General features: G+C 42.8%; 1 protein-coding gene across 4 annotated transcripts in view; it reads left to right on the top strand.

Annotated features, from left to right (window-relative positions):
- Window positions 1–12,949, top strand: part of LOC147677997 (meckelin-like) — a 275,453-nt gene that overhangs the window by 230,807 nt on the left and 31,697 nt on the right. For all 4 annotated transcript variants that reach the window (XR_015302475.1, XR_015302474.1, XM_086945878.1 and 1 more), the window contains exons 22-24: window positions 6,910–6,990; window positions 9,904–10,020; window positions 10,448–10,564. Coding sequence is in view for 2 of the 4 variants with exons in the window: in XM_086945878.1 (XP_086802004.1) it covers window positions 6,910–6,990; window positions 9,904–10,020; window positions 10,448–10,564 (315 nt within the window). In the remaining 2 variants the exon portion in view is untranslated. The remainder of the gene's footprint in view (window positions 1–6,909; window positions 6,991–9,903; window positions 10,021–10,447; window positions 10,565–12,949) is intronic.

Raw genomic sequence — 12,949 nt, 5'->3', positions numbered from 1 at the left:
AGCGGACAAGACATTTTGTTTAACACCCAATTTAAATGGTCCCTCTCTACAGCAAGTACTAGTAAAAGGTAACACATCTATACCTCTACATTGAAAAGCTTCTGCTTGCTGGAGAATGATATTAGCAATTATTTTTGAGCAGAATTTAACCCTTGCTCGTTGGCCATTCTCACATGTTACTGATGAAACCAAATCGATGTCACTTGACTGAATTAATTTTAAACTTTCAATATCTTTAAGGCAGCTAAGCAGCCATGACCTATTCAGATTTAAGTCAGAGTCGAATAATGGCAAAAAGTCCAATGACAGTGTATCTACCCACAGCGGAGCATCTTTCGGAGGCACGTTTATTGATACCAGTGGTACTTCAGAAGGCAATCGAAAGATAGGGGCAGATGGATTAAGTGTCCGTATTACCGTAGTCTCAGTTCTTATATCTTCTTCTGCTGATACACGTGGTTCTGTCTCGTTAATCTCAGAATATGGAGCTCTTCCATCGCTAATATTGACAGCAGGGATATCTTTCACGACAGAACTGGTAACACAAGCCTCTGCCACTTTCATATTGGTATCTAATATGGAGTTTTCTGAGATTTCTAGTTCATCCGAAGCTTCATTTAAATGTTGTTGAAATATAACTTGCCTTTGTCGTCTCCTCGTATACTTACGAACTGGCTTCCTATTCTTTCCTTTATATTTTTTACCCTTTCCCTTTTTGATTCCCTTAGTACCAGATGTTGATTCATATTCTTTTTTGTCATGATTAAAGATAGGGAATAACGCATTTCCAGTGGTTTGATTGTCCTCTACAGGGCATTCTTCCTCCTTTATTTGACTCTTTGCTGTAGATTGAGATGTGAGCAGTGAACTTTCTTCCTTCACTATAGAGTCTCTTTGTTTTCCATTCAGCTTTATTGTGGAGGTTGGTATTGAAGTTTCAACACGCTCATGAACATCCACCTGTAGCGTTGGCCCAACCACTGGAGTTTTTCTTAGTATATTATTACTTTCCGCAGTATTTGAGGCAACTGAGTTACTGGGAATAACTATTCCATTCTCCGTATGCTTTGCCACTAATACTTTCAAAATCTCGGTTACTGAGTCCATAATACAGTCAGTACTCACAGCAAATTTTCCTAATAGCAATAATATAGAGGCCAGTAGGTCCTCAAGAGCTACTGGCCTCTATATTATTGCTATTAGGAAAATTTGCTGTGAGTACTGACTGTATTATGGACTCAGTAACCGAGATTTTGAAAGTATTAGTGGCAAAGCATACGGAGAATGGAATAGTTATTCCCAGTAACTCAGTTGCCTCAAATACTGCGGAAAGTAATAATATACTAAGAAAAACTCCAGTGGTTGGGCCAACGCTACAGGTGGATGTTCATGAGCGTGTTGAAACTTCAATACCAACCTCCACAATAAAGCTGAATGGAAAACAAAGAGACTCTATAGTGAAGGAAGAAAGTTCACTGCTCACATCTCAATCTACAGCAAAGAGTCAAATAAAGGAGGAAGAATGCCCTGTAGAGGACATTCAAACCACTGGAAATGCGTTATTCCCTATCTTTAATCATGACAAAAAAGAATATGAATCAACATCTGGTACTAAGGGAATCAAAAAGGGAAAGGGTAAAAAATATAAAGGAAAGAATAGGAAGCCAGTTCGTAAGTATACGAGGAGACGACAAAGGCAAGTTATATTTCAACAACATTTAAATGAAGCTTCGGATGAACTAGAAATCTCAGAAAACTCCATATTAGATACCAATATGAAAGTGGCAGAGGCTTGTGTTACCAGTTCTGTCGTGAAAGATAGCCCTGCTGTCAATATTAGCGATGGAAGAGCTCCATATTCTGAGATTAACGAGACAGAACCACGTGTATCAGCAGAAGAAGATATAAGAGCTATTAAAGAGTCTGAAATCGGTTTTTCATTTTTTGGATATTCGGACTCTACATAAGCACGAATCCCTGATAAATTTAGATGTGGAGATTTCATCTCACTTTGCATAGAGGGAATGTCATTGGATGCAATGGAGGGAGTACTACTATATAATGTTAGTCCAGGGGGATTTACTTTATTAGGAGTTTTGTTCAGTTCGGATTGGTTCCCCGTTCCCTCGTCCATGTATCGACCACAAAGTTCTAAATCAATGCTGGACAGAATAGATAGTTCCACTACATCCATCTCCATGTGTCCGACTTTCTCGTTTTGCTGTTTTACTTCTAAATTTGATGATAACAACTTAGGAAGCTCACTGTCAGTAGAAGCTGGCAAAGTAATAGCCTCCTTAGAAATTGGTAGAATCATTGTGATTGAGTCTTGATTAAAATCAGACTCAAAAGGAAAGTCTAATTGTGGTATCGACCCCTCATCTTTTTGAGGAGATCGTTCCATTTCCTTTTTAGCCGAGTTTTCCCAAATTTCCATTAGCTGCATTTGTCCCTTCAATTGCGAGCTATTACCGTATTTGTTCCGCAAGGGGTTCGATCTTGTTACTGCATTTGACCGCCCTTCAAGCGTTCTTCCAGAGCGTAATTTCTTAGCTGACATAATGCGCACTGCAGAAACCTGTCAGCCGTTTAGTGGCAACAGTATTTGTAAAATTAAATACTTGAGATAAAATGGAAATGGATTGTCTTGAACTATAAAAGTCAATGCACGGGTTATGCTGTATGTGCCAAACCAAATGAGAGAATGGTCTCCTCGCTAAATAATCGTCAGCTATATCGTCTGATATTATATTTACAACATAATATTGTTAGAAAGTGGGCCCAGCCCAGCCTACCTCGGCCACCGAGGGCCACAGAGGGCCCGCCCTTTGCCCGGGCTTAGCCCGGCGTCCCGCTCGCGTCCCGCGAGACGGGGGTGACTCAGTTTTTCTGCGCCTCCTGGCGCGAAACTGACGCGGCCGGTGCCGCTAGGGCTGCTGGGAGTTGTAGTCTCCTTCGCCCAGCACCGCGCTCCGCTCGACGATTTCTGGAGCTGGTTAGGAGCGGGAGGCGGGCGGGCAAAGGCGCCGGTAAAATGAAGATGTGTAGCGCTTGGCGCTTGAACAGCAGCAGCAATCCTCCAAAGTGTCAGCACTAAGGCTACCCCCTCGACCGGGGTGACTCCGTTTTTCTGCGCCTCCTGGCGCGAAACTGACGCGGCCGGTGCCGCTAGGGCTGCTGGGAGTTGTAGTCTCCTTCGCCCAGCACCGCGCTCCGCTCGACGATTTCTGGAGCTGGTTAGGAGCGGGAGGCGGGCGGGCAAAGGCGCCGGTAAAATGAAGATGTGTAGCGCTTGGCGCTTGAACAGCAGCAGCAATCCTCCAAAGTGTCAGCACTAAGGCTACCCCCTCGACCGGGGTGACTCCGTTTTTCTGCGCCTCCTGGCGCGAAACTGACGCGGCCGGTGCCGCTAGGGCTGCTGGGAGTTGTAGTCTCCTTCGCCCAGCACCGCGCTCCGCTCGACGATTTCTGGAGCTGGTTAGGAGCGGGAGGCGGGCGGGCAAAGGCGCCGGTAAAATGAAGATGTGTAGCGCTTGGCGCTTGAACAGCAGCAGCAATCCTCCAAAGTGTCAGCACTAAGGCTACCCCCTCGACCGGGGTGACTCCGTTTTTCTGCGCCTCCTGGCGCGAAACTGACGCGGCCGGTGCCGCTAGGGCTGCTGGGAGTTGTAGTCTCCTTCGCCCAGCACCGCGCTCCGCTCGACGATTTCTGGAGCTGGTTAGGAGCGGGAGGCGGGCGGGCAAAGGCGCCGGTAAAATGAAGATGTGTAGCGCTTGGCGCTTGAACAGCAGCAGCAATCCTCCAAAGTGTCAGCACTAAGGCTACCCCCTCGACCGGGGTGACTCCGTTTTTCTGCGCCTCCTGGCGCGAAACTGACGCGGCCGGTGCCGCTAGGGCTGCTGGGAGTTGTAGTCTCCTTCGCCCAGCACCGCGCTCCGCTCGACGATTTCTGGAGCTGGTTAGGAGCGGGAGGCGGGCGGGCAAAGGCGCCGGTAAAATGAAGATGTGTAGCGCTTGGCGCTTGAACAGCAGCAGCAATCCTCCAAAGTGTCAGCACTAAGGCTACCAACTATCCCTCTGCTAACGTGGAAAAAAACAATAACAAAACAAATCATCTCAGTTTCATTTCAGACTGACGTCGCCGGGCTATCTAAAAACGAACTTTTTACCGCTTTGAACAAATCATATATCAAGGGGAAACCTCAAATATACTTTAACTACTCCCTTAACCCCAGACTCGCAACAAAATATTATACATGAGGCTGCTAGCCCTACCAATCTTTAATTTTAACCCACAGTGGGCTTGGTGGAATAAGCAGCCCATTTGCAGGTTTTGCAATTACATACATGAGTCCTGACTCCACCTGCTTTGCTGTTGCCCATTCTTTGCTACCGATCGACGTCGCCTACTGATCCCCGTCTTTCGGGAGCAATCGCTGAGACACTGCAGCGAAGCATCGACTTTGTGTTTTAGTAACAATTCAGCCCAGGCCTTAGCAAGAGCTGGGAAGTTCGGTAATATCATTCTAACTGCACTGCATAAACACTCAGTTTTAAGAACCTGATCACGATTTTATACATTTTAAAATTTTAATCTAACATGCGTCGCTCTGTTTGTACATTACGGTTTTTATTAACTGTATAATAAAGATACTAAGAGAATATGCTTCTTTCCCCACTTCCATAGCTGTGCCTTTACTCAAATCCTTGTCTGCCTCTTCCAGACTGCTTCCTATCTCCTATGTATGCATTTACTTACACTTCTCAGGCTGTGTTTCCTATCCTCCATACCCCCGTCTCTTAGTCTCACTTGCTTAGTTGTATTTATTAATCCAGACACCCATTTGCTGTCCACTTACAGCCCCAGAGATCACTCTTACGCAAGAACCCCAGCTGTTTATTTACCTAGTTGTTTTCTATTACATCATGCACTAAGCCATAAGCCATATATTTACCATATTCAGGGGCATATTTACAAGCCCCTATCCCCACCATAACATCACTTTTTTGACGTTGTTGCGGTGATACGGTTTTCACCTCATTTACAAGACAGCATTATACCACTTTATATGGCTTAACGCTGCCTTGTAGACCCTTTTCACGCTATACTTAGCGTGAAAGGGGTGGGCAATGGGTGTTGCTGTAGGCATCCTCCGCAACACCCATTGATTTTGATGCTGCCCCATATTTACAAGGTTGCCGAAAATATGGGGCAGCGCCAAAATGAAGAGCAGGGAAAACTTGGTCTTAACAGGGCACAATGAGGAGAAATGCATTATTTCTACTCGTTTATGCGGTTTTTATATGTGTTGTATCATGCAGCACACTTAAAACCCGCAAAGCGCCATGCATGATTTTTATGTGCAGGAAGGTGTCCCTTCCTGCACATAAACAATCATTTTAAAAATAAATGACGAGTTGCAAACTCTATGTGTGCTGCACAAGGCAGCACACATAGAAGTTACAAATCACCACTTAAGATTGTTTATGTGCAGGAATGGGACACCTTCCTGCACATAAACCATCATTCCCTGCAATGTTGGCACCCTTTCTCTATGGTGCAAGGTTGACTGCGTTGGTGCTTGGATGCTAAATTTAGCACCAGCGCAGGGGGAAACACAGGGCTGCACAGTATTGTTGTAATTACGGTACAGCCTGTGTTTCAGAAGTGGTGGAGCGCGGCGTTAAGCCAAGAAGGCTAACACCGCGCTTTGTCACTTCCTTGTACATACGCTCCACATTTTCGTAGTTATCTCCTAATCTTTGTCCCTAAACAAATTATTCACCACACATGGTTCATCAGTTAACTTTTACTCAAGACCCCAGCTGAGCTTTCATATTCAGTTACCCAGTTATGCTAATCACTCCATCCCTCAAGCCATTTATTTCCCACATTCTGGTCCCCAGTAACATCTCTTACACAATTACCCTTCTGTTTATATCCACAGTCACTTTCTACTCACCCATAGTCTCCATCCCCTACAGTTCTCACTCCATGCTCCCAGCTGTTTATTACTCACACCTTTCCTAAGCTATTTCTTTTACTCCAAATCCCCCACTGTTTGTTGCCCACAATCAGTTTCCAGTTCGTTTTTATTCCACACCCCAGCTATTCATACCTCATGCTCTCTTCTCTAGTTACCTCTGTTACGCTGTGCCTGCAGCTGTTTATTACCAACATGCTCTATGTTGAATTTCTTACTCATTTTTTATTTTTGGTGATAAGGGGAGGAGGTAGAAACACGTAAGCTCCATTGCTACCTAATCTCCATTATATTTAATACACCGAAGACCTGATTGATCAATTTAAGAATTTAGAGTGCCTTATCTCTAAATTTAATGTCTTGAGCACTCCAGTGGCAGACAGCAGGACTGTATTGAGCCCTGCAGACCATGTCCCAAAAATACATACCTGATGGAAATTGGCTTATGCTATTCCCCAATGCTACCCTCCAGTGGCAGGCCAGGGATCTTGGTGCTCCTCTTGCATGTCCTTAAACTTTTGATAGATGCTCCCATGTTCAGCAGTCAGCATTCTCACTCTTGTGCTCTGGAAAAGGCCAGTCTGGGCTAGCACGGCATAAGTTTGACAGTAGAAGACCTCTTCTTCATTATATATTACCGCTCTGTTTAAACATAGTTTGTAATTGGGCACTGCACCCACTCAAAACAATGCATGCATTCTTAAAGGTTTCACATAGTTACTACAGGTTGGTGCTCTAGATGCATGCTGAAATATCAGAAAATTAAGAGATTTCACAACCATCAAAAGATTGTAGTACTCTCCCTCAAATTTCTACAAAGACATCAATTTATTTAAAAGTGTGACACGGTGTGCGAGCATATGCAATTTGCACAAATAGGGACAATAAGCCTTTTGTGCATTATGTCTAACTTTATATTTTCAGATCATATTCTTTGTTGGCATCTACGAGCGGTTTGTGGAGGACAAGATACACCAGTTTGTAGATCTTTGCTCCATAAGCAACGTAAGTTGATCATCCTCCTCACGGTCACTGTTCCTGGTGTTCATAGTACAAATGTGTTCAGTGTGGCAAGCATAACCAGAGATTGGTCATGCCAGCCTTACTTTAATTGGAAAGTGGTATTGTCTGGCAAAAGACTTCTTTTCTTCTGGGAATCCAATATCTTCCTAAAATTAGGAGCTTTTCTAGCCGATCCATTGGCTGCTGGAGCAAGTCTTTAATTTGCTAATTAATTCTGGAGCAAATCCAAACTATGAGGCAGAGCCAGCTTAGCAAAATGACATTGGTGTGTTTGAAGGGTCTGGTGCTTGTGATGAAGTGGCTGCAGCATGTAGGAGATAGGTATTGGAGAGAACAGAGTATTTTAACATCAGCCTGAAAGAGCACACAGGCTTTTACAATGGCATCGAAACTCTAGGAGTATGTCAACAGATTTGATATTCTTGAGGATATGCATTTGTTATAAAGCAAATTCGGTGATGTTTGGCTGTGGGGTGGGGCTTGGTTTATGTTGGAAAACTTTTCCCATTTTTATGGTTGATGTGTTTGATTTTAATGTGCACAATACCAATTATATTGATTTCAGTATGCCCTGATTGAGCGAATGAAACAATAAAAGTCTTCATTTCTGGTGCCATCTACATTTTGGGATTGAACAAGAAGTCAGTAGTAGGGTGTTTGGAATGTAACCAATTTTATATAATTCATTGTTGTCTGTGAACGGACTGTGAGCCCCTTGCCACGGTTTCTGGGAAAGTCACTGGGTGCTGGCCGGCATCTGTAGAGAGTAATGTCATTGACATCTATAGTCGCAGGGCCATGCATCCAAAGTCACCTCAAGTAAATGACTAGATTCTCCTGTAATACCTTCAACAGTAGCTTGAGTGAGTGGTCAAGGTTTATTTAAGGAGGCGGTATTCGCTCTGGAAGCTGCACATATCATACCCCACTAATCACCCACTACACAATTAATGACCAGTGAGATTTGTTATGGCCAAAAATAGTATGTTTTTAACATACGTCTGGAAAATGGATGGCTGTTAAAATATGACCCATCACTTAAAACACCCTAGAAAAGTCTAGGGTCAATATTTAGGTTTACAGAATAATTTCTGATTGCAATTGATTAGGGCTTTAGCAGTTCAGTTTTCTATCCCAAACCGTTCTGTCAGTATTGTCAATCCAATACATCATTGATAGGAACAATATATCTAAGATGTCATGAACTGTTTGTTCATTGCCCCATTTTTGTTGTAGTTACATGTTTAAGTAGGATAGCTGGGAAATTGTGCAGAAAACCTGGCATTCCACCTCCCAAATGTGAATGAGCCCTGGATCTCTGAAAGGCGGTGCTACTGATTAGAAAATCTGGACAGTGCTATAAGTTACCGGCTTGTCGGTGTACCAGGATAATCAAAGTTACATTACAGTTAATTGTGGTTAATGGATTCAGTTCAGGGGATCAGTAATAGCTCGAAACTGATCTACACAAAATAGAGTAACAACTAGCAATGGGCGATTACTCACACTTCATGCTAAACACCTAATCCTGCTCCAGGATTTAGAGTGTTGAATCCAAGTCACTGGTTTAAGGCTATGAAGCAGTAGGACACTTAGTGGGCAATATCTAAGCAACTGTAAAACAATAGTTTTAGTGGTTCTCAGATCAATGGGTCAACTTCAACAACAAAACACATCCCAGGCTGTAGATTAAAAGATGGAAAACCTTAAAGATCCATTTGGACTTCCACAAACTCAGAAGGGATTCAGTCAACTTCTTCCAGCTGTCTCAAAACAGAATTCTTTCACTCTTTGTCCTCATGGATCCAGAAGCTCACTTACATAGATTGAGTGGGTGGGTGTTCAGTCGGCAGGTCAACAGGGCTTTGCAGGCTCAGTCCTTCTGCATCCCTGGCACATAATCAGTCATTTTGTGTTGCAAATTGTATGGCATTTCCACAAGCAATTTTCTATGAAACGGTTGTGTCCATTGGTACACTGAACTATTTCATAAGGCAAAATCCATAATCCCAGCCAACTACAGCAGGGGGCATTTTGTTAGTGTTTTTTCCAGGCTACCTACACTGAAGTGGGAAACAAAAAATGATCTAAAAAGAGTAGGTGTTAAGTTGCACATGACCTTATTGGCATCAACGTCTCGTAAATGGGACTTTGAAAGGTCTAGAACACCTGAGGCACCGTTGTCAAGTGTGAGACAGCTAAGAGGACTAGAAGGTATAAAACCACCATTCAATAAAGCCAGATCAGGCATGTGGTATGCTTTAGTATGAGGAAAAATAAAAAGAGAAGGGTGTATGAAAACCAATGCCCCATCACTACAGATATCTAATAGGTTTTGAAGAATGGGTGAGGCTCATCCTAGCTGTACATGGGTAGGTCTTGCTCATTTCAGTGCTTAAGCCAACTTGCTACTGCCTTGTATGCTTTGTTGTGCATGGGATTCTGGAGGAGTACAACATCAGCTTTTTAACAACGTTATATCAGAAAGTTAAGGAGGATTGATTGTGAGGGATCAGCTATAATGAAGGGTGGTTGTTATTACTGTGAGTGCATGCTTTTAATTTGGAATTGTTTGCCTCAATTAAGTCTGAAAGGAAAGGCTCTTGAAATTACTAACATTTTTATTATGATAAGCCATACTAAACAGGAGAATAATGGAACTTTGGGGGGCCTGTGAGCATGGCAGATGTGTGCAGTTAGCCAATTTCCTTCGATTTACACTGGTCTTGACATGTCATATGGTAAGACCACGCTCAAATGGTTCGGAACTGGGGAGAAGTGTTGCACCACATTTGGTTGTAGGGGAGATGCTGGTTAATTTTTTACAAATGGTTTGCAAACCACTGCATAAATAGTGAGTTTAGCACAGTGATCCACCTATTTTTATTTCTTCAGATTTCAGTCTTCATCCTAAAGCATAAATGCTATGGATACTATATCCATGGGCGGTCAGTTCATGGCCAAGCTGATGTCAACATGGAGACCATGCTCGCCCACCTCAAAAAAGAAGAGGTAAGCCTATGCAGTGCATGCTTGCATGCTTGCAGACTGTACAATCATGGGTAGGGAGTCAGAGGCATGATGCTGGTCATAAGTTAGCTTCAGTCAATGGAAGATAGCACATGTCTGTTCTCTTATATACTGTTGATGAATTTGACATCGATGAATAGGTTTCATCCTGCTCAGTAGGAGTCTCTTTTTGTATTTTAAATTTGTATATTGCAATTATGTCACCAAGTTCTCATTGGTAAAGAATGGCGCTTTAACATGGTTCATTCTTATGCCATGTGAAGAATTGGTTGGGAGTAGGAAATGGCCCTAGAAATGGCAAAGTGTGACCCTGATCTGTTGCACATGGGTAAGAAGCAGACTTTGAATTACTTTCCTCAACTGCAGCGCCTCTCACCAGATGTTACCACTAATTTCCCTCTCAATATAGGAGAACCTGTGTCCACTAAGAGGACTTGAGCCTGGCTCTGAGATGCAGATCTTTGAAGTGCTCCTAAGTGAAAGGGTCCGGCTGCAGTACGAGAAGATTATGCAACCACTTTTGGAGGTAACAAGACTCTATTCTATTGATACAGTATTTTGACTCAAGGAGAGCTAGAGTGATGAAAAGGTTTTCGAGCACAGCTTGCTAGAACAGCCCTGTTTGATTATTAACCTTATGGGATGTAGAACATCCTGGAGGCTCTTGCTTATTTGGGCCAGGCAGCTGGGATGGGAAAAGATGTTGGAATACAGCACTCTCAGACTAAAAGCAATCATTGGCAAAGCCATTAGAGCTCACCTGTTGGGTCTATTGCCTTTGCTTATTTAGCTTGATGATGCTGTGTAGAACTGACAAAAAAGAAAAACAAAGACTATGATACAGCTGCAGTGTTGGTTCATGTCCTACTGTAAGTATGTGCATGCATCCTCATGCAGGCACGGTCCCACGCAATCACGCAGTTGCCATTTCTTTTGTTTTTGCTGTATCTAAGATGGCAAATGCCACTTAGATTGTTATTTAAACAATTTTTTAGATGCACAACAGTGACTTGTTTTGCAGTGTAGTGCCTGGCAGCAAATGGCAGATGTCAATCCCTCCAAAAATGGGAAAAAATCTAAATGCCCATGAGAGGTGGGGGAACAGTGAAGGAGTGGGTCCAGAGAAGCAACTGGAGGAGAAAACATAAAGCCGGATGAGGGAAGGGTAAAAGCATCACAGGAGGAGAGAACAACATAGAGTGTGGATGAGACTCACATGAGAAAGAGCAGCAAATATGGGAGAGGGAAAGCCATGTTCTCTCCCTCTCCCTCTCCCTCTCTCTCTCTCTCTCTCTCTCTCTCTCTCTCTCTCTCTCTCTCTCTCTCTCTCTCTCTCTCTCTCTCTCTCTCTTATATGTTCTCACACTCTGTATTGGGACAAATGTTTGGGGGAAGGAAGCAGCACAAGAAGGAGAGCACTAGAAAAACAGCATGTACTCTTTTGGAGTCCTGAAAGAAAAACAGGTAATTTCCTCAGAGTGAGCAGAGGAAAAATATGTCAGCCAAGCATAAGTGTGGTAAATATACTATGCTTCCCTGTGGACAGGACAAGCCAAGCCATCAAATAAGAAACAAGCATGAGTGAATATAAAGCCAACTACTGGTAGACAATGGGTGGGCTTTAAGCCCATTGAAAGATTTGGTAATCCTAAAATACGTTTTTCACAACCAGACATCATGCACTGTTTTGCAGGTGAAACTGATTTATGACCCTTACAAGGCAGAACAAGGCAGTTACTGCCTTCAGGGATGACCAGAAAACTAGCCCTTGCGTATGGTGGAGTAATACAGTGCTAGGGCTGATATGAGGGAATTGAAAAGCAGAACAGAAACATGCCATCTACTATTTCGGATGCTTGGTTTGAATCTTTCACTACCGAACCAGCATCTAATAGGTTCAGTCACTAAGCAGTACTGGTGATTCTTTGTACTAGTGGAGTGCCCATGCCGGAGAAGGGTGTGTGAATGGAATGTTCACATTGGGCTTTATTTACAAAGGTAAACTTAGACGTAAAGTTTAGACCTGAAGTCTTACTTTAGATTTAATGTTAGAATTCAGGTCTAAACATAGACTTAATATCTAAGTTTATCTAAGTGTATCTTTGCTAATCATGGTGTTTGACATGCTAGTGCTTGAGCTGAGATAAGTGTAAATAGGGATGTGCAAATATTGCCTAATGGAAGATGGGCATACCCAGAACACATTGTAAAATGGAATAAATAAGATATGGACGGGGTCTTGATTCTCCAGTGCCAAAAGACATAAGTGACCCAATAACTTAATCTGATGGGCCTTGCTGATCAAACACTGTGCTATGTGCAGTACAGACAACCTGTAAAAAAGCCTGTTGGGTTGCACACTCATTGCACAGGTGAGTGTGCTATCTTCAAATTAAAAACAAGGTAGCTTTGATTCCATCTTTTATCAAGAGTGCGTCAGGAGAACTCCAAGAGTAAATCACGCCATACATTGAAAAGTATTTGTGAATCGAGACAGTCGTGCATCAGTCTCTTGTAAACTCTCAGCAGTTTTTCATTTAAAGCTAACACAAGAAGGTCAGATAGGACACTTTAGATTTAATTGCCTACCTTAGCTACTCTTTCTATATAGATGGTTTGTTAGGATTGACTGACAATTACTTTATAACTAGTTTTGTTGCGATATTTAGCATTCTGCGAATGGGTGAAACAATGGCTATTTCATTACATTTTTATAGAGTGTTTTTAACTGTGTTGTTGGAACATAGAGAGGAGAAGAAAAAGCATTCAAATGAATATACTTCCTTTGAACTTTGTTTTCATTCACTGTAAAATGCCCTTCGGGAAGCTTGAGAGCAAAACATCAGAGTTGCATCATAATGGTCCAACAAGATGAATTAGAAATTGTTTTGGGATTTCTTTTGGGACGACA

The sequence above is a fragment of the Lissotriton vulgaris genome, chromosome 12, assembly GCF_964263255.1.
Source record: "Lissotriton vulgaris chromosome 12, aLisVul1.2, whole genome shotgun sequence".
Taxonomy (NCBI): Eukaryota; Metazoa; Chordata; class Amphibia; order Caudata; family Salamandridae; genus Lissotriton; species Lissotriton vulgaris.
The sequence above is the reverse complement of the archived record's forward strand: the minus strand, read 5'-3'. Positions and strand labels throughout refer to the sequence as shown.